The sequence below is a fragment of the Oncorhynchus gorbuscha genome, linkage group LG16 (genome assembly GCF_021184085.1).
Source record: "Oncorhynchus gorbuscha isolate QuinsamMale2020 ecotype Even-year linkage group LG16, OgorEven_v1.0, whole genome shotgun sequence".
Taxonomy (NCBI): Eukaryota; Metazoa; Chordata; class Actinopteri; order Salmoniformes; family Salmonidae; genus Oncorhynchus; species Oncorhynchus gorbuscha.
In genome coordinates this window covers 35,049,020-35,071,463 of record NC_060188.1, presented here as the reverse complement: position 1 = coordinate 35,071,463, position 22,444 = coordinate 35,049,020, and the positions used below count along the sequence as shown (strand labels likewise).

General features: G+C 44.0%; 1 protein-coding gene across 3 annotated transcripts; it reads left to right on the top strand.

The window, feature by feature from the left end:
- Positions 1–873: 873 nt before the first annotated feature.
- pax10 (paired box 10) lies at positions 874–5,679 on the top strand. 3 transcript variants are annotated; one of them, XM_046307403.1, is made up of 8 exons: positions 874–1,142; positions 2,710–2,838; positions 3,336–3,503; positions 3,664–3,746; positions 3,962–4,118; positions 4,228–4,298; positions 4,524–4,667; positions 4,785–5,679. In XM_046307403.1, the coding sequence occupies exons 3-7, from the start codon at positions 3,368–3,370 to the stop codon at positions 4,605–4,607; spliced, it is 531 nt and encodes a 176-aa protein (XP_046163359.1). In that variant the 5' UTR covers positions 874–1,142; positions 2,710–2,838; positions 3,336–3,367; the 3' UTR covers positions 4,608–4,667; positions 4,785–5,679. The 3 variants fall into 3 exon arrangements, with proteins under 3 accessions (XP_046163359.1, XP_046163358.1, XP_046163357.1); XM_046307402.1 differs by having other exon boundaries at positions 876–1,142; positions 2,713–2,861; XM_046307401.1 differs by having other exon boundaries at positions 877–1,142; positions 2,710–2,861.
- Positions 5,680–22,444: the final 16,765 nt, after the last annotated feature.

Sequence of the window (22,444 nt, the reverse complement as noted above, 5' to 3'; positions counted from 1 at the left end):
GTGTGTGTGTGTGTGTGTGTGTGTGTGTGTGTGTGTGTGTGTGTGTGTGTGTGTGTGTGTGTGTGTGTGTGTGTGTGTGTGTGTGTGTGTGTGTGTGTGAAAAAAAAGGAATGTGCATGAAAGTGTATACCTCAAAGTGTTTGTACTATGGCTATAACTGTGTGTTCCTAGAATGCAACCCTTTGTTTCATATTTGCAAATGTAAATGTATGCAGTTTCTCCAGCCAGAACTGGGCCAGTGGTCTCTCTCCCCCTGTCCTCTGTATCCGAAAGGTCAGAGTTTCTCTCTACAGTCCAAACCCTTTGGAACACTATAAGGCCAAACACATTTCAGTTTTAAAGCTTCACCTACGGTGTTCTTAGGAATGCCTTATACGCCTGTATTAAATAGGTTGTTATTCATAGACCATTTATATATCATTTGTTATATATTTATTAACAAGTACATACCGGTGCATGTCTAAAAACATTCAGTACAAGGACATGTAACCTCATAGATCATGAGTAATATGGCTTTTACATAAAATGGGTACACTGTGGATTAATGTTTGGAAGCCGCCCTTCAAATAAAGTGTTAATAGGCCTTGTTTTGAAATTGATATAGGTGATCGTCATCCTCCCTTCACGTTTCTTTCATTCTCTCCATACCTCTACCAGCCCTCTCTCCATCTTCTGCTCGTCTCTCTCTCTCTCTCTCTCTCTCTCTCTCTCTCTCTCTCTCTCTCTCTCTCTCTCCATCACCCCTTTTCCTGGCATTAAGTCCAGACCTGACACTGACACTGAGTCTGTGTGTCATCCTTCTCTTCCTCCCTCCCTCCTCCTTCTCTCTCCCTCTCTCTCCCTCTCTATCCATCGCTCCGAGGACCAGAGTGCCTGCAGACTTGTTTCTCTCTCCCTGGCCCACTCCCCCCGCCCTCGCCTCCTCTCTTTCGCTCTGTCTAACTCTCTCCATCTCGACTCTGGCTCGCCTCCCTGCTCGCTCTTTCTCTTTGCACACACAGTCAACAAAAGCGAGGTCAGAGGAGAGGGATGAGGGTATAACGAAAGAGAGGAAGAGGAGGAAGAGCGAGACCTTGGAAGCAGTGGAAAGACTAGAGAAACATCAGGTTTGGAAAACCATTGGCATCCTCTCTCTTGAGGAGGTGAGTGTCCTTTCACTAAACTCGTCAACCAACATCAATTTTGGGGGAAAGAGAGACAGACACAGACAGAGAGCAAATAAGAGAACAAGGCAAATTTGAACGAAACAAATAGGAACTACTTATGGCAGACAGTGAGAGGTATAGCAAAAGTACCAACTGGACCAAAGAGGGTGGATCCACACGGAACCAAGACAACTTGACCTTTGACTCGAGGTAGAGATACAGAAAGGCACTGTGAGGCAAACAGGTAGAGATACACCCCGCTAGCAAGGTCCATGAATATATGGTCAGAGAACTAGCTCTCACTCGCTGATGCCTCAGGGTTTCTCCACTTCTTCTGTAATGTATAACCTTTTCCCCCACTTTACTTGGTATGTTTTCAAGCTAAAGGTCTGCTAATAACAATTTATGAAATCTGCCTGTCCGGTGTCTTATGCTCATAACCGGTATGACTCTATGCTGGTTATGATACCTGGTTGTAGTCATAGTTGGGAGTCCGTCAAAGCACACTCACATCTTTTGAATAAAAGGACAAGGCAGGATTTATTTATGCTATTCCAGTCTCAATCATGATCACTGATTAACGGATCCATGAATCAACTGTAAACGGTGAAGTGTATAGTGTTAGAGCATATATCTTGCCCCACAAACAAGATAATGTGTGTCCAGTGTTGTGAGTTGTTAGCCTCTTCCATCGTTACTGTATTAGGGCCTATTGTTGCGTGTTTTTCCCCGAAGTCCGTTGACTGTTTAGTTGCTCTATTTCTCTACCATCATGTGTCATTCGAGTGTAGTTACAGTGTTAACGAGAGTATTTCTGCCCCAATTCTCTGTATGCCGGTATCACTGTCATACGCAGTCAGTGTGTGTTTTTGTACGTACTTTTGTCCCCCCTTTCAGTGCACCACATTAATGTGAAGTTAGCTTTAAGGTTAGAGTAATGTGGTGTTGTGTGTGTGTGCTCCCCCCTTCTCCGTGTATTACAGGTGTAGCCAGTGTTGTGTGTAATTCTGCTCCCCTGTATCACTAGTACAGCTTTAGTGTTGTGACTACGTATTTCCGCTCCCCTTCTGTCTCTGTGTGTGTATAATCATGTGTGCAATGTTACTTCTACATTGTGACTGTGTATCATTCGTGTAGTTTGTATCTGGGGTTGTGTTCTGCCTGTGTGGTTAATGGTAGCTGACAGTGTTACTCTCTCCTCTCATGCGTGTGTGTATAGTCAGTGTCAGAGTGGAGGGGATGTAGCTCCTAATTACTGAGTGTGTTTGTAATGAACTCCCCGTGTGTCGCCGTGGTAGGCTAATGCACAAGCGTCTGTCTGTCTGTCTGTCTGTCTGTCTGTCTGTCTGTCTGTCTGTCTGTCTGTCTGTCTGTCTGTCTGTCTGTCTGTCTGTCTGTCTGTCTGTCTGTCTGTCTGTCTGTCTGTCTGTCTGTCTGTCTGTCTGTCTGTCTGTCTGTCTGTCTGTCTGTCTGTCTGTCTGTCTGTCTGTCTGTCTGTCTCTCCAAACCCGATCACTTATTTCCTTTACCTTTCTCTCCTCTTCCTCCCCCCTCTGTCTTCCAGTAGTTCTGATCTGTGTTCTTATTGGAGGAGTGAAGTAAGAGGTCAGAGGTGAAGGGGAAGTGTTATGTGTGAGAAACTCAGCATGCTGAATCTACAGAACACCTCCAGCTGGACTGGGCCAAACAACTGGTACCATCAACCAACACAGCACGGTACAGATAGGAAACAGAGGTGGTGTGTGTGTGTGTGTGTTTGTGTGTGACTCGTGGAGTCAGCTTAGGGTGAGCTGGAGAATCTTCCACATGACTGAGCAGAAACAGTGTGCCAACAGCTACAAAACACACACACACACACACACACACACACACACACACACACACACACACACACACACACACACACACACACACACACACACACACACACACACACACACACACACACACACACACACACACACACACACACACACACACACACACACACACACACACGCTCAGTGACAGAGTGCACAAACACAAAACAGTGAAATGCATACGTACATGTGGAGATATGGAGGATGCATAAACGCTTGTTACACTCAGGCAGACAGTAACTGGTGGACACACAAACACACACATTTCACCAAGAAAAGAGCTTCAATTATCCTTCTGTTCTAGAACAATCTCTCTCCCCCTTTCCATTAGATGGCTGTGTGGTGGATGATGTGAGCGTGCGGATGGTGGGAGGAGGAGAAGGAGTGCAAAGAGAGAGGGATGAGGTAGAGGACGCCCAGCATCACCTCCAGCTGAAGAGAAAGCTCCAGAGGAATCGCACCAGTTTCACCCAGGAGCAAATTGATGCGCTGGAGAAAGGTCTAACCCCAGCCCCAGGCTTCAGTTGAGGCCTGTGGAGATTAAATTCAATTACAGTAATAAACATGAAGGAAAAGCTTAGTTTACTGCCATGGGCATGTGTGTGTGTGTTAATGTGAACCATTGTGGGCTTCTTGACAAATTTTTCTCCACCTCACAGAGTTTGAACGGACACATTACCCAGATGTCTTTGCCAGAGAGAGATTGGCAGCTAAAATCGACCTTCCAGAGGCTCGCATTCAGGTAACCAACCGTTCACTCTGTCTGTCTGTTTAAACCTCTTCTCATTATCCTTATCCTTTACTCCCCTTAGTGGTCAGATTAGAGTATGGCAGCTACCAAAGTAGTACCTGAGCTGTTCTCAAACCAGTCCTCTGGGACCACCAGTTTTCACATATTTGTTATATTCCAACACAAACACACCTGAATGGTTACAGGTTGGGTTGATTGATTGACAGGTGTGGTTTTCCAATCGGCGAGCTAAATGGAGGAGGGAGGAGAAGTTGCGCAATCAGAAGAGGTCAGGGGGCGGGACTCCCTGTTCTCAGGCACATGCCCCCCTCAGCACCTCCTTCAACACAGGTGTCTATCACTCTCACCATGCTAACAGCTCAGGTAAGAAACCATATTTTTTTTCAATATGTTTGTAGGTGTACAAGTGTGTGTGTGTGTATTATTGTATACAATATTATTTTTTTAAATATTTCTGTGTTTCTTGATGAAGCCTCGATGCACAGTCGCAGTGACAACTCTCTCTCAAGCTACGGCTCTCTCTCAGTCTTCTCCAATATGCAGGTAAATTCATCAAATGTTTATTTTTTATTGTGCTATGAACCCTGTGGCGTCCATTGACTATTAGTCCTTCATTTTGAACCAAAACTTTCACTGAATCTTTGTTCTGTCTCATCAATCTTATCACTGGTTAATAATCTTCTCTCTTTTCTCTTCCTGCCTGTCCTGTTACTGTCCCTCTCTCCTCTTCTCTTTGCTCCCTCTCTCTCTCCCTCTCTCTCTCTCCAGTCGTTGCCCCCCCCAGTCCACTCCCTCTTACCCCTGCATGCTCCCTCCCTCCCCCTCTCCTCCCCCCCTGCCCCGGAAGTTTGACTCCCTCTCTTACCCCTCTCCTCACCTACCTCCCCCCTCACTCTGCCAGCTCCAACACAGGTGAGTCTCTGCAGCATGTGTGTCTGTGAAGATCTAGTATTTAGTTTAGGTAACACTTTGCTAACTCATCCTTCTTCACTTTGTCTCTCTCTCTGTCTGTCTTTGTCTCTCTCCCAGGATATCTCTCTCCTGGTGTGTCGGGTAGTGAGCAGGACTTAGGTCAGTACTGGACCAGACTCCAGTGAGAATAACACAGTTACGGCATGACACTAGACCACCACCAGACCTGCCAGTATCTGAAGATCCACCTATTCTCTGTGACAGACTAAGATACCCAAACACCCAATCCGTTACAATCCAAAGCGATTACAATCAGTCGTTCTAATAATGACAAAACGACCAAAAAAAGTATCAATGACCTACCACAGCCAATAACAATCATGGATGGCCTTGGAACCACCAATGACAATCTAGTATGGGCCTGAAGCAGCCACTGACAATCAAGTATTGCTACTGGACTATTAATTACAATTAAGCTTGATCTCAGCGCACCAGGCAATCAAATGATGAACTGAAACTGGATCCCAGCAGATTCACTCACTCCTTCACTCACTCACTCATTCCTTTTGATGTTTGTTCAGCTCAAACAAGACAATCAAGCATTGAAATGAAATCACCAATCATAGTCAAGCATGGATTTCATTTAACCAATGACAGTCGAGCAGGGATTAATGCAACCAATGACCTAGGAGAGTATAAGACAATCGAAAACCAATACTAGTGAATAAGGACGTTACTGTGATGCCATATTTTTGTCCTCTCTCCATTCCTTTCTTTCAATCTGACTTTTGCAATCTTACCCCTTTTAAAATCCCTTCCCTCATCTGTACATTTAGCACTGTGTGTGTGTGCGTGCGTGCGTGTGTGTATGTACGTGCAGACATGAGTGAGTGTTTATGTGTGTAGCTGCATTTTGTGAATGTGTGTGTCTTTAAACTGCTAATCATTTAAGTGTACTCCCTTTTTGTGAAACTGTTTGAACCAAGAATAAAATTCTAAATGTGAAACTAAACAATGCCTGTTATTTAACCGTCAGTTATCATTAATAAAGAGAGATAGCTTGATTCATGTAAGAGTTGGAATGTGCATTGCTTATATTTTGAAATAAGTGAATTTACAACACATATACTGTACAAACGGAAATAATGGCTGGAAAGGGGGGATTCCTGAGGTGGCTTTCTTTCTGAACACAAAAAGACTTCGGCTAATTTAAATGTGAGAATATTTACCAAATCGTCAGCAACATATTGATCTATGGAAGTGAACCACCCCTCAGAATCGTCTGGTGGCGCTTGTCTATTATATGGCCTTTAGAGCTTTTGTTTATTTCTCACTCTGTCACTGAGCAGGAGCATTTCCTGCCTATGTGACTGTGGATTTCCTGTTTTTGTTACTCACATCACCACACCCACTGTAAATAATGCCCTGACTGACTGACAAACCAATTCTCACGGGGACATGAAACGCACTTGTACAAACTTGCAAATGCGCACGCATGCACACACACACACACACACACACACACACACACACACACACACACACACACACACACACACACACACACACACACACACACACACACACACACACACACACACACACACACACACACACACACACACACACACACACACACACACATGCCGTATACAGTTCTTATAATCTTGATAATCACAATCAACACAAACACTCAGTTACAGCCTGCCCATATAAGGTCCTATATGCTAACACAATTATTTGTGTGTTTCCGTGGCAATGTTTAAATGAGTGTAATTAGGAGCAGAGTTAACGAGGTGTGGAGATTCCGAGAGGATGTTGCACGCAAGACACTCTTAACCCCTGCTCAAACAATCACATCACCACTATCCCCACTATCCCCTATGGACTGTCTCTACCTCCTAACCCACCCAACCCAACCCAACCCATCAACTCAACTTCTATAAGAGAGCACGTATCTACTGTCTGTCTTTGAACATGGCCCTGCGTCTATCACTCTCTTGCCCCCTCCCTCTATCACTTCATCTTTCCCATCCCGCTTTCTACTGCCTTCTTCTTGGTCTTGCCCACTCAACACCTCTCTCTCTCTCTATCTCCAGCTAAACTTGACCTCACTTCAAACCACTTTCAACTTTGAACATACACTCTTGGACTTCACAAGGGTCACAGTATGTGTTCGTATTCACTCTCTTGTGACATTTCCAGTGGACAGGAAGAGTTTCCTTGGTGTAAAAGAGCACTGCTGCTTACCAGGTTTTAGAGCGAGTTCAGTCAAATTAATCAAAGAAGCATACATCATCTACCCTGATACTGTATGATGGTAACAAACACAATCCACCAAGAGTTGTATTTCTAGGGTGAATTTTCAACATTGACATCTCCCTTTTCACCCCCTCCTTCCTCCTCTCACTCATTATCTCTCTCGCTCTCACTCTCTCATTATCCCCCCCCCCCAGCTTCCTGTCACAGAGGAAGTGCCTCACCCTGCTGGCTGGCTCCCCATTGGTTCTCAGATGAACAGTGATTTGGGGGGAGATAGGGAGGGAAGGACAGGGGGATAGATAGAGGGAGCGGGAGACGTAGAGAGGGAGAAGGGTACGAGACAGGGCATTGGGCAGGCAGGAAGATGAGCACCAGAATAAATTAAAGGAGCGAAAGAGAGAGAGAGGACTACTTCATGTGTTCAACATGACGGCAAGGGAATGGCTTTGAAGAGGCGTAGGTGGTAAGAAGAGCGCTACAAGAAGCAAGTCAGGAAACTGTCCATGCAGAGACTTTAGAAAACAGAAAGAGATGGAGAGAGAGAGTTAGTGAAAAAGAGATGGGCTGGCAGGAGAGAGACCTCCATACTGTTTTTGTTCATTATAATGTATTACCGTATCAATGCAGTGGCATTTATTTTTATGCTCTGCTCAGTATTCTTTTGAAGGTACTTTGTTGATGTACTTTTGTTTGTAACTCATATAACCCGCAGGTGGTCAGATGTGTTTCTATACTTTCAGATGGAGCGTGGTCTTATCAGCAGTGTTTTCGCTCTTCCTTCAAACATGTCTGTCATGCAGTACACTTTTTTTCTCTCTCTCTCGTCCCTCCAACTATCCTCTCTCCTTCTCTCTCTCCTTTCCTCCTCTCTCTCTGTACATTGTCTGTGTTCAACCATTCTCTCGCCTTTCCTCTCTTTTTCGTGCTTTTCTTTCATTCTCTCTCCCTCTCACTCTCTCAGTACAGTCTCTCCCAATCCTTGTACCAGTGTCTGATTTTAAGCTGACGCTGGGCATGGTTTGGGGGGGGCCGTGCTGAGGATTCTGCAACAAGTTGTGCGTGTGTGTTTGGGTGTTGAGGGGTCTTTTTGTGCATTAGACCGCTGTGCCACTCGGGAGACGCAATAAATTGCTTTTTGTGGTAACCTTTAGAATTGGTTAAAAAGTCATCTGACCTCACAATGATTCCATGCCATTGTTGTTAGATACAAGTCATGTATTTATTGATGCAGTACACAGCCTGTACAGGTTATTAATAAATAGTATGATACATAATGGAAATCTGTGGTTTGTAGATGTTTTTTAAATGACTTTTTCATACTTTATAACCTAAGATTGAACTAAATCCAATAAATAGTTTTAAAATGTTGATTGATCTTTGAATGCAATGTAAAGAGCAGAGAAACACTCTTTTCACGCCACTTAGATACAGCTATGACCAGAAGTGACCTTTTCCTAGCAGATTAGGAGAATTTATGCATCAGATTAGGATAATTAACATAGCAGGTTTGGAGAATTAGATTAAGGTTAGGAAAAGGAGTAGGGTTAGGGTTAGCGAAAATGTTCTCCTAACCTGCTACGAAAATCACTTTTGGCCTTAGCTATATTGAAGTGCTGTGAAAAAAGTGTGTAGCTTAGGGGTTCCCAAACTCTTTTGTGCCATGACCCCATTTTGATATATGAAAATTCTCAGGGCCCCAGAGCACTGATGGTGATATCAAGACCACTGGGAACTCTGAAAATGTTGAGGTCAAATCATGACGCCAGTGAACGTCAGGTCAGAAAGTCGGAGCTCTAGAAAGAGGCCAGAGTTCCCGAGTTGTAATGACCGTTCAAAACTATTTTTCCCAGTCAGAGTTTTTTCCTCCAGATCCCAGTTGTCTTGAACACACTGAAGTCAGAGATTTCCGAGTTCCCAGTTCTTTTGTATGCAGCATTATTGCTCAGAGGGAGACGGCAGGGTATTCACTTTGAGACAGGAACACAAACTCCTCCACAGTGACCCGTGAATGCATTCGGTCACATGACAGCTCAATCAGTTGAATGACTTCACTTACCCGCATGTCAACTGAGCCAGAATCCCAGTCAAATGGATTGGGACGTAGGTCCCTAAGTGCTCTTCCGAGCATTGGAGGTGAGCAGTGAGTGATCACTCGTGTGGGACACTTATAATGCTGTTTTCTGTTAGAAACATGCACAGCTGAGGGAAAGGGGCATGGTTAGCTTTTGAAAGACTCCAATAAGAATTATTTCCTCTGAATCGGTCGCTTGGTTTTTGTATTTCCACTGCATGCTTGCAAGTACCATATGTCGTTTACATAGGAAAGATTTTCTTTTCATTACCCAGAAAGTTTTTTTTGCATCCATTGTGAAAGGCAACAGTTCCTCTCTCAATGCGAAAATCTTTCCAACACTCACCCTCAATAACCTCCAAGCCTCATTGAGAAATAGTTTTTCAAACAGGCGTGCGTGCAGTTGATGTGGTTTGATGTAGCTAACAATCGACGCAGCACTTTTGCCACCAGCTGTGTATTATACAATGCCTCCATATGGCAGAAGGAGACACATTCATAAGTAGAGCGCAGAGAGGCCTGCCCCTGTTCCCTGATAGATGAAACCCCATCTATGCCAAAGCCCACATTCGTCAATATAGCAGGCAGCACACATCAACTGTGCCGTTTCATACTCGGGAATTGTGAGACAGAACAATATGTCCTCATGAATAACATCCCCCGACATGTACAGTAAACAAAAGTCAATGCATGGGCATAAACTGGGGAGTTTGAGTCCTTCAATCAGAGTTTCCTCTTGATTGCTAGTAATAGCATAAATGATTTGTTTAACAGTGTTCTCTGACAAAGGTATTGATGTGAGTTTCTGTGCCTCTGCCTCCCCACACATTGTTTTCACCACATCGATTGCAGCAGGTAATATCAGAGTCTCTGCAATAGTGTGTGGTTAGCGTAGCGTAGCGGGCCTAGTCATTCGCCGTGGGAATGACTGAAGTGCAACGGTAAGTGCGGCCTTCTCCCACGATCTAAGGGCTCTCTCTGGTTGAATTGTATCTTTTAGATTTGAAAAATTATCATTTAGATTTTTAAGCTTAAACACATCACAATGATTTTGGAAATTCTCCTGCAACCTCATTTTTATATCAGGCGACCCCACGCAGTGTCGTGACCCCTTGTTTGGGAACCGCTGGTGTAGCTGTATCTAAGTGACATGAAAAGAGCTTCCACTCTTTTTTTTCTTTTTCTGAGAGCAGACATCTTTTATGTCCAAGCTGTTGTTTTATGTCCAAGCCGTTGTTTTATGTCCAAGCCGTTGTTTTATGTCCAAGCCGTTGTTGAGCAAAGGGAGCTGAAGAAATGGTGATGGATGCTCCGCAGACTGTGGAGATTCAGAATGTTGTTCAACAGCTGATATGCTGATTGTGAAGAAGGTGGATTTTATGGTGTTTATTGCACATGTGGTTAATTGTACTGCACAAACTAACAAGAAGTCAAAGAAACTGGACATAATAGCATCTGCCGAAACATTGCAAAAAAATTCTGTCCGAAGTTGCTCTTCCTTCTCAGGCCCCAGAGCCGGTAGTGATTGGTGTTGGCAGTTGAATCTGAATAAAGGAGTACATTGAGTTTTGTTTAGTTAATTTTAGTTTAGTTTTATTTTGTTCATGATTTGGGCTGATATACAGCCAAAACAGCAGGTGGCGGAATGCACTTATATCTTTTGTTTGCGAACCGCAGTAATGTCAAAGAAGACCCGTACAATAGGTGGCGGCAATCCACCAATAGGTGTAGTCTGCCATAAAACTTTAAAGAAGAAGAAAAAGAAGAGAGCGGACATGCGCAGATGTTACGTTTGGTAGAAGCGGTAATGATGCTTGAACCTCACGGCGGTGGAAATAAGAATGAATGGACGTTGGTCCAGAAGAATGGAAAAGTAGCAAAATTGTTGGGGAAAAAAATTGGGAAATAATGTGTAGTTCTGATAATACACCATTGTATCTTGTAGGAGTAATTTTTTTGTGAAAAAAAAATGATATACCCGTCACGAGATGGATTGGTAGATAAGTGGGTGGTGGGGCTGGTGTTATCATCATCATATACAGCTACATTTTTATGGAATGGTCTGCCCATCTATGTGAGAGACACAGACTCTGTCTCGACCTTTAAGTCTTTATTGAAGAGTCATCTCTTCAGTTGGTCCTATGACTGAGTGTAGTCTGGCCCAGGGTTGTGAAGGTGAACGGAAAGGCACTGGAGCAACGAACCGCCCTTGCTGTCTCTGCCTGGCCGGTTCCCCACTCTCCACCGGGATTCTCTTCCTCTAACCCTATTACGGGGTCTGAGTCACTGGCTTACTGGTGCTCTTCCATCCCGCCCCTAGGAGGGGTGCGTCACTTGAGTGGGTTGAGTCACTGACGTGATCTTCCTGTCCAGGTTCGTGCCGTGGGTGGGGGGGGGGGGGGTCCTTGTGGGTTATACTCAGCCTTGTCTCGGTAGTAAGTTGGTGATTTGTAGATATGCCTCTAGTGGTGTGGGGGCTGTGCTTTGGCAAAGTGGGTGGGGTTATATCCTGCTTGGTTGGCCCTGTCGTCAGACGGGGCCACAGTGTCTCCTGACCCTTCCTGTCTCAGCCTCCAGTATTTATGCTGCAATAGTTTGTGTCGGGGCGCTAGGGTCAGTCTTATGTCTGGAGTATTTCTCCTGTCTTAACCGGTGTCCTGTGTGAATTTAAGTATGCTCCATCTAATTCTGTCTCTCTCCCTCCCCTCCCAGAGGACCTGAGCCCTGGGACCATGCCTCGGGACTACCTGGCCTGATGACTTGCTGTCCCCAGTCCACTTGGTCATGCTGCTGCTCCAGTTTCAACTGTTCTGCCTGCGTCTATGGAACCCTGACCTGTTCACCGGACGTGCTGCCATGTCCCGCACCTGCTGTCTCTAACTCTGATTGATCGGCTATGAAAAGCCAACTGACATTTACTCCTGAGGTGCTGACCTGTTGCACCCTCTACATCCACTTATTATTATTTGACCCTGTTGGTCATCTATGAGCGTTTGAACATCTTGGCCACGTACTGCTATAATCTCAACCCCGGAACAGCCAGAAGAGGACTGGCCACCCCTCAGAGCCTGGTTCTTCTAGGTTTCTTCCTAGGTTCCTGCCTTTCTAGGGAGTTTTTCCTAGCCATCGTGCTTCATTGCTTGCGGTTTGGAGTTTTAGGCTGTGTTTCTGTATAGCACTTTGTGACATCGGCTGATGTAAAAAGGGCTTATAAATACATTTGATTGATTGATCATATGCACCTGCAGCGAGTTAGCTAATCAGACAGCTAGCTGGGGATTGGCTATCATTTCCTTGAAAAGCGATGTGTTTTGTGTTGTTCGGTGCTGGGAGTTGATCGGAGAATGTCTCTCCATGGGGATCGAGCCCCAATGCAAGTGTCCATGTCGTGCGCCTCCCAAGTGGCGCAGCGGTCTAAGGCACTGCATCGCTACAGATTTGGGTTCAATCTCAGGCTGTGTCACAACTGGCCGTGACCGGGAGTCCCATAGCGGGCCGGGCACCTGCAGGCTGAATTTGGTCGTCAGTTGAACAGTGTTTCCTCCGGCACATTCGTGTAGCTGGCTTCCGGGTTAAGAAGGCGGGTGTTAAGAGGCTGTGACTCGACCTTCGCCTCTCCCGAGCCCGTTGGGGAGTTGCAGCGATGAGATGAGATCGTATTTGGATCACAATTGGATATCACAAAAAGGAGGTAAAGAATGGGTGTTTGCACTGGACCAGTGTCTGTGGGACAAGAAGTTTTACCAGCTAATTCGAGTGAGGAAGTGGGAGGCTGTGCTGACCACGAACTGAGACTGGAGCTGATTGGTGATCCGAGAGCAGAGGACCGAGAGAGGCATTGGTAAAACGCAAATCTAGGAGATTTAGCTCTGCTAAGTAAGGGACGTGTTTCTTCCTGCGATCCTCTTACACTACTTTCTCTCTCTGGGCTGTTTCACCACGCCACTGAAAACCACTATCGTTGGCAGGTTTCTCTCGCCGTCTGTCTCCCTCTCGTTCAGCACCGGAGGCGGGGCCATCGGAGAAGTCGCCAAGCAGTGTCAGCCCGGGCGCATTCCAGGACATCGCTAGATGGAGACGTTTAGTATTTTATTGTTGTGGGGATATGGTTCTCATCGGGCCCGAGAAATCCAGAACCTATCTCCACCCTGTATATGTTGTCTTGTCTGTCTTTCCCCCTCCCTATTTTGTCCTTTAGAGAGGTTGGCAGAGTAGAGCAGGGCCAGGGGAGGGTTCCATATTGTGTGCAGCACCAGAGTGAGATTGTAGTGCCTTTCGCCATATTGTTTTCAGTGCCTTCCCTTAGAATAACTATCTTGTTGCAGTGCCACATCAGAATAATTCCGTGTGCAGTGGAGTAAGATTTGTAGTGCCTTCCACCATATTGTCGCAGTGCCATATCAGAATAATGCAGTGTATCACTTTTACATGCCCGATATTTACCTGAGGGAGTAAGGGGGAGGGTCTATTGTGTCGACACAGTCCTGGAAATCGTACAGTCTGCTGTGGGAGGTGGGGTACAATCCATATTAACCTATGAATTGAAAATAAAACTTACCTGTCCTGGTCTTCTGTTTTGGGGTTGTGTGCCTGAGAACATTAAATCCTGTGTTGGATGGAGTTATAAGGGGTTCACACTAAACTGTGACATGCCGACTTGTGGAACCCGTTCAAAACATCCAAAATGATGGAGAAAGCATTGGGTAAAGTAGAATCAGTGAAGATCACGAGAAGTAGGCTTGTTCTGGTTTCTGCGGATCAGAAAAAATGTATGTTGGATATCGACATTACTCTATTAATGAACATTCCAGGAGTGGTTGATGCACGTAGGATGAATCGTATGGTTAATAGCAGGAAGGAGAAGTGTTGTCTGTTCTAGTGTTTTTTTGTTATGTGGCTCTGGATAAGAGCGTCTGCTAAATGACTTAAATGTAAATGTAAATGGAGTCTTGCCCTACTCTAGTGCAGCTGTGATATGTGTACTATTCTGTCGGAGCTTTTGTAAACCAACTTTACAACGTTCTTGCTGTAAAATATTTGGACATGTAAGAAGTGTCTGCAGACGAGAGAAGCTGAAATGTGGAAAAGATCACTATGAAGGAGATTTCACATTTTTAGTAGAAGAGAATAGCCATGGAGCAAAATATTGTAACTGTGTTGGAGAGCACAAAGTGCAATCCTTGGAGAGCCCTATAAGGGTGAGAGGTTGCCAAAATCAAGGCGGGAGAGTCTCCATCAAGGTGCCATAGGTTCTGTCCAGCAACACGTTATGACCTTCTATGTAGCCTCTGCGACATGGCTCTGAGGGCAGCCGCCCTCGGGTTAACACGAATCATGCTGTCCCTCACATTGGATTCCCAATGTCCCTAATTGTGCTCGAACAGCTTCCGGTCCAAATTTGTCGTTCCCAGCCACCAAGTCCTTAATCTTTTCATCCAGAACCAAGTCTGACATGTCAGAATATAACGGTGCATTTGACAGATTGAAGTGTCTGGGGAAAAAAAGTGTAACAATGGACAGGGATGAGGTAATGTGTATCATCATCATAGTCATTTTAAAGTCCTGCCTTGATTGTAGTCATTCTAAAATTGTTTGGTTGGTAAGAAACTGGAAACCATGCATCTAAAGTCTGTAGTTTATAGCATTACGCCCAAGAACAACTGACCTTAGACGATGTTTGAGTGTTGATCAGGACACATGTAGAATATCTGCCATCTGAGACGCACTGAAAGCAATATTGGATTTTTAACCAAGACATAAATCGAAATGTTGACCAAGAACAAATACAATGGGCAGCAGGAGAAGGAAGAGTGAAACAGTAAACCCAACCAAACCCACTACAATGCTGCTTACCTTGTTGTGCATGCCAGCCAGATGAACAAATCTCCTGAATGAACTGAGATACTTGATCAATTAGATCATCTGCTGAAGCAACATTTATCAGCCTCCCCCTATCCCAGTCAAGGCACCTCTGCATGGTTTCCATTCTGCAAGACGACAGTTTTGTGAAAATAGAGACCATAGGACTGCGATTCCTGTTAAAACAGTGCCATAGTACTAACGTTAACGTTCCTGGTTCTGAAGTTGTTCATTTCTGCATCATAGGCTTAGATGAAATAATAACATTTCAAAGGGTATTCAAAAGTCATATCTGTGCTGTTGGAAAGCTGGTATGTTGTAGATATTAGCAAAGTTTTTACAGGGTTGTCTTAGGTCAAATGAGCTTTATGGGAGTTTTGTAAATGTTTTCATGCTAATCGCGAGCTGGCGCGGCTAAGGCTAGGTGGCATTGCAATTATGGTTCAACAGCCTAAAAATATCTGAAAATGCAAAAACATGTTTCACGTCAGTACTCCTCCACAATAAATCACCTTTATGTAGCTAGCAGGGCTGTAAAAATGTTACAAGACTGCACCGTTCACTGCAGCGAAGGCCAGGGTGTCCGGATCAACTTTATGATTAATAATAGTATTTAAAAATAATCAACCTCAATTGTTGCATCAAACTGACTGTACACTGATTATTGAAACCTGGTTGAAAGGAGGAGCTAGGGAAATTGGCTAGTAAAGGAACGCGTTAAGTTAACGTGTGTAGGTGTATATTTAGCATCTTTGGTCGTTGGCGTGTGCAGGACCATTTGCAAGTGCTTATTTGACGCGTGTAGGCGCTAATTTAGCGCATGAAGATGTTAATAGGCTTTCTCTGATCTAAGGATTAAGGCTTTATGTACCACCTGCACTGAGAATGGCAAAAAGCGAAATGTTTGACCAGCTCTCACTGGGTCATCCACACAGGGTTGTACAGAGACAGGACACTGAATCAAACAGCCTACCAGATGATACAAAGTGCTCATTGACGCAATTCAGCATTTCAGTTGTCATATATAGCAACAGAGTCCTTCAAAACACATGACGGTAATTCATTAACATTACTGTTACCAGAAATAGACTTAATAGCCTTCCAAAACTTTCTAGGGTCATTCAGGTTATCAGTGGTAAGACATAACATATTCAGACTTGGCCTTCCTGAGAAGAAAAGAACACTTGTTTCCTAACTGCCTAAACATAAGCCCATCAGCATCAGAACATGATTTCCTTGCTTTAGCCCAGGCTAGATTACGGTTGTGAATAATACAAGACAGCTCAGAAGAAAACCATGGATTATCCCGCTCTTTAACCCTGAACCTGCAGAATGAAGCATGTTTGTTTACTATTTGGGAAAAACCTCCTTGAAAGAATTTCCAGGCAGTTTCCACATCAGGGATAAACTCAATCTTCCTCCAGTCAAAATAAAACAAATCATGAAAGAAAGAAAGCCTGCTCATTAAAACACTTCAAATTTCTCTTACGGATAAAACCTGGGTTTGTCTTTGGAACCTTCTTATTTCTAACAGCAACAACAGCACAATGGTCACTTAAATCATTACAAAAAACACCAACCGCAGAATATTTATGTGGAACATTTGTCAATATCAAATAAATCAGGGTAGATTTATCTGGGCATTTAAGATTTGGGCGAGTGGTTAAGTTAATCATCTGGGTAAGATTCATAGAATTACAAAACATTTTTAAATCATCAGACACTGGCTTTAACCAACAGCAGTTGAGATCACCAATCAAGATCATTTCACTGTAAAGAAGTTTAGACATAAGGCTGCATGCGAGAGCAGAGTGGGGTCTATAACAGCCAATCACAGTTATAGAGAGCAGAGGGGGGTCTATAACAGCCAATCACAGTTATAGAGAGCAGAGGGGGGTCTATAACAGCCAATCACAGTTATAGAGAGGCCCTTTGAAACCTCAATATTCAAAGCAAGAAATTCCAACTGTTTACAAATAGTTTCAGACTTTGCCACACTTACATGGAATTTAGATTTGACATATATAGCCACACCCCCACCTTTCTTAACCCGATCTGTGCGATAAACATTGTAACCACTTATACAAATATCCTTATCAAAAACAGACTTGCTGAGCCAGGTTTCAGAAAACACAATTACATCAGCATCAGTTGATTTAGCCCAAATCCTAACCCCATCAATTTTTGACAACAGTACATTTAAATGAAAAATACCAAAACCATGTCTTGATTTAAAATCAGAGGGGGTTTGGAGACATTGCATATCAGGGCCAGGGTTAGGTTGCACATTACCTGATATCAACAAAAGAAGAATAACTAGGCACATCTGTTTAATAACCTTTGCACGGCTTCTATTTTTTAAGAGACCTACTGCAAGCGAATTCTACATGTGAGTTGCCAGACAATACAAAAGTCATTTAAGACCATTAGACTTTGGTAGTGACACAAATTCGTACTATTCACATCATGCCACAAATACATCGGCACTTGGACGAGTGAAAAAGAGCGAGTTCCTGCAGACAAAATGTCCTATGGACGGGAGAGCACATTGTCAAATGTACTCACCCAGCGACAATGTTCGTCTTCTCCAGAGTTCATTCAGTAAGGTCAGTGCACAAAGCAATACCACGAAAAATGTCATTTTCTCTGACAAAAAAAATAAAAATGAGAGGCCAACGAAGGGAAGGGGAGAGACAGCATGTATGTATGAGTCTGAATGTGAGTGTTTGCGCGTGTGAGTAGATTGGGTGTTTATTATTGAGCTGCCACTGACAGCCAGGCGAAGAGCAAAAAGGAGCAGCTTGGACAAGACACTCCGCAGACGAAGGAGGAACTCAGGCCAGCCAGAGATAGGGTTACTTTGGTAAACTTTAAGTAATGAAGTGCCGAGTTGAGGAGGACCCGTGATCTTTACACCAGCAAAAATAAATAGTTTGCACTACACAACAACGAAGTTACGCAACCATAGATAAATAGGTTATTAGTAGTTTCAAATGTACTAGTCACAGACAAACGACTTGACATGCTGCCATCTTGGATTTGAGATGCAATTAAGGTACAGTTGAAACCAGAATTCATCCGTGAAGAGCACACTTCTCTTCTAGCTCCGACAATGCAGTAATATCTAACAAATTCACAACTACCTTATACAAACAAATGTAAGGGATGACTAAGAATATGTACCGGTACATAACTATATGGATGAGTGATGGCAGTGCGGCATAGGCAAGATGCAGTAGATGGTATAGAACAGTATATACATGTGAGATTAGTAATGTAGGATATGTGTACATTATTAAAGTAGCGTTATACCTAGTGATACCTTTATGAAATCAACTTATTAAAGTGGCCAGAGATTTGAGTCTGTATGTTGGCAGCAGCCTCTCTATGTTAGTGATGGCTGTATAACAGTCTGGTGGCCTTACATTAGGCTTTACTGTAGCTAGCAAACGTCACCTAACCCACTAGCTAACATAACGAGTGACCTGTAATTTAATGCAGCGAAAATGAGGACGTGACGGTTAAACCTTTCTGGGATAAGTGGGACCGCCCAACCTGGCCAAAATCCAGGGGAAATGCAGAGCGCCAAATTCAAATAAATTACTATAAAAATCGAACTTTCATTAAAATCACACATGCAATATAGAAAATTACAGCTACACTTGTTGTGAATCCAGCCAACATGTCAGATTTCAAAAAGGCTTTTCGGGCGAAAGCAAACGATGCTATTATCTGAGGATAGCACCTCCGTAAACAAAAGAGAGAAAGCATATTTCAACCCTGCAGGCGTGGCACAAAACGCAGAAATAAAAATATAATTCATGCCTTACCTTCGACAAGCTTCTTTCGTTAGCATTCCAATATGTCCCATAAACATCACAAATGGTCCTTTTGTTTGAGTAATTCAGTCAATATACATCCAAAATGTCCATTTATTTGGCGCGTTTCATCCAGAAAAACACCGGTTCCAACTTGAGCAATGTGACTACAAAATATCTCAAAAGTTACCTGTAAACTTTGCCAAAACATTTCAAACTGCTTTTGTAATAGAACTTTGGGTATTTTTTCACGTAAATAATCAATAAAATTGAAGATGGGATGATCTATGTTCAATACAGGAAGAAAACAAAACTGAAGCTAGCTTTCTGGTCACGCAGAAAGCTATCTAACAGTACACTTCCAAGTGACCCTCGTTAAAGATGGCTGTACTTCTTCATTACACAAAGGAATAACCTCAACCAATTTCTAAAGACTGTTGACATCCATTGGAAGCGATAGGAACTGCAAGAAGGCCCCTTAGAAATCTGGATTCCCAATGAAAACCATTGAAAGGAGAGCGACCTAAAAAAATAAAAAAATCTGAATGGTTTGTCCTCTGGGTTTCGCCTGCTAAATATGTTCTGTTATACTCACAGACATGATTCAAACAGTTTTATAAACTTCACACTGTTTTCTATCCAAATCTACTAATAATATGCACATCTTATCTTCTGGGGATGAGTAGCAGCCAGTTGAATTTGGGCATGCATTTCATCCGGACGTGAAAATACAGCCCCCTGTCACCAAGAAGTAAAACATGTGTTTTCTCGTGTTGAGTGGTAGAAGTAAAGAACACATCCTTTGTTTGAACTACTTACTGGATGTCAGCCACCAACGACAGACCCAAAGTCAGATTCCCACACATGCACAGTACCTGCATCATGTGCAACTGCTGGGGGGTGAGAGGCAGTGGATCAAACCATTGTGAAGCAAAGGGCAGGGGGTCCCCGCGATATGCAACTGTTCAGGGAAGTCAGGAACCAATACACACAGTCAGTCAGGAAAGCTAAGACCAGCTTCTTCAGGCAGAAGTTTGCATCCTGTAGCTCCAACTCCAAAAAGTTCTGGGACACTGTGAAGTCCATGGAGAACAAGAGCACCTCCTCCCAGCTGCCCACTGCACTGAGGCTAGGTAACACGGTCACCACCGATAAATCCATGATTATCGAAAACTTCAACAAGCATTTCTCAACGGCTGGCCATGCCTTCCGCCTGGCTACTCCAACCTCGGCCAACAGCTCCGCCCCCCCCGCAGCTCCTTGCCCAAGCCTCTCCAGGTTCTCCATTACCCAAATCCAGATAGCAGATGTTCTGAAGGAGCTGCAAAACCTGGACCCGTACAAATCAGCTGGGCTTGACAATCTGGACCCTCTATTTCTGAAACTATCCGCCGCCATTGTCGCAACCCCTATTACCAGCCTGTTCAACCTCTCTTTCATATCGTCTGAGATCCCCAAGGATTGGAAAGCTGCCGCAGTCATCCCCCTCTTCAAATGGGGAGACACCCTGGACCCAAACTGTTACAGACCTATATCCATCCTGCCCTGCCTATCTAAGGTCTTCGAAAGCCAAGTCAACAAACAGGTCACTGACCATCTCGAATCCTACCGTACCTTCTCCGCTGTGCAATCTGGTTTCCGAGCCGGTCACGGGTGCACCTCAGCCACACTCAAGGTACTAAACGATATCATAACCGCCATCGATAAAAGACAGTACTGTGCAGCCGTCTTCATCGACCTTGCCAAGGCTTTCAACTCTGTCAATCACCATATTCTTATCGGCAGACTCAGTAGCCTCGGTTTTTCGGATGACTGCCTTGCCTGGTTCACCAATTACTTTGCAGACAGAGTTCAACGTGTCAAATCGGTGGGCATGCTGTCCGGTCCTCTGGCAGTCTCTATGGGGGTGCCACAGGGTTCAATTCTCGGGGCGACTCTTTTCTCTGTATATATCAATGATGTTGCTCTTGCTGCAGGCGATTCCCTGATCCACCTCTACGCAGACGACACCATTCTATATACTTTCGGCCCGTCATTGGACACTGTGCTATCTAACCTCCAAACGAGCTTCAATGCCATACAACACTCCTTCCGTGGCCTCCAACTGCTCTTAAACGCTAGTAAAACCAAATACATACTTTTCAACCGATCGCTGCCTGCACCAGCATGCCCGACTAGCATCACCACCCTGGATGGTTCCGACATTGAATATGTGGACATCTATAAGTACCTAGGTGTCTGGCTAGACTGCAAACTCTCCTTCCAGACTCATATCAAACATCTTCAATCTAAAATCAAATCAAGAGTCGGCTTTCTATTCCGCAACAAAGCCTCCTTCACTCACGCCGCCAAGCTTACCCTAGTAAAACTGACTATCCTACCGATCCTCGACATCAGTGATGTCATCTACAAAATGGTTTCCAACACTCTACTCAGCAAACTGGATGCAGTTTATCACAGTGCCATCCGTTTTGTCACTAAAGCACCTTATACCACCTACCACTGTGACTTGTATGCTCTAGTCGGCTGGCCCTCGCTACATATTCGTCGCCAGACCCACTGGCTCCAGGTCATCTACAAGTCCATGCTAGGTAAAGCTCCGCCTTATCTCAGTTCACTGGTCACGATGGCAACACCCATCCGTAGCACGAGCTCCAGCAGGTGTATCTCACTGATCATCCCTAAAGCCAACACCTCATTTGGCCGCCTTTCGTTCCAGTACTCTGCTGCCTGTGACTGGAACGAATTGCAAAAATCGCTGAAGTTGGAGACTTTTATCTCCCTCACCAACTTCAAATATCAGCTATCTGAGCAGCTAACCGATCGCTGCAGCTGTACATAGTCTATTGGTAAATAGCCCACCCATTTTCACCTACCTCATCCCATACTGTTTTTATTTATTTACTTTTCTGCCCTTTTGCACACCAATATCTCTACCTGTACATGACCATCTGATCATTTATCACTCCAGTATTAATCTGCAAAATTGTAATTATTCGCCTACCTCCTCATGCCTTTTGCACACATTGTATATAGACTCCCCTTTTTTTCTACTGTGTTATTGACTTGTTAACTGTTTACTCCATGTGTAACTCTGTGTTGTCTGTTCATACTGCTATGCTTTATCTGGGCCAGGTCGTAGTTGCAAATGAGAACTTGTTCTCAACTAGCCTACCTGGTTAAATAAAGGTGAAAAAAAAAAAAAAAAAAAATCTTGCGTACTATTAATATTATTTAAATTAGTTATGTTTACAGTAATATATTGGGGAGACATGTTTTTCCCATGATGGGGTGTCCTGTCCCCCTTGGGATTTCCGCCTATGGTCTATGCATGAGTTTATGCGGCGTTCACAACAACTGGGAACTCAAACAACTGGGAACTGAGAAATCTCCGACTTCCATCTTCAGTGCATCCAAGACCACTTTGAACTCTGAAAAAAAAAACCTCCGACTGAGAAAATTCGTTTTGAATGCTTATCCAACTCGGAATCCCAACTTGGGAACTCTGAGCTTTTCGAGATTTCTGACTTTCTGAATTCGTTTTTTTTCCCGAGTTCACATTTGTCTTGAAAGCACCATTAGCTAGCCAACTTCACAATGACTTCCTATAATGCCGCGTTCAATACTAGTCGGAACTAGGAATCTAATTTCCAACTTGCTGATTCATTGAACGCTGCACAATATAACTTCAATCAGTTTTATCAAAGTTTTTTACAACTAAGATGGACCACAGCCTGTTGTTTCTAACGGGAACAAATTAGTCATAG

Bases quoted from the DNA above. Each gene is read 5' to 3' on its own strand.
- pax10 (XM_046307402.1), top strand. From the start codon at position 2,774: ATGTGTGAGAAACTCAGCATGCTGAATCTACAGAACACCTCCAGCTGG. The intron at 3,504-3,663 runs GTCTAACCCCAG...TCCACCTCACAG, and splicing joins AATTGATGCGCTGGAGAAAG to AGTTTGAACGGACACATTAC. The intron at 4,299-4,523 runs GTAAATTCATCA...CTCTCTCTCCAG, and splicing joins CAGTCTTCTCCAATATGCAG to TCGTTGCCCCCCCCAGTCCA.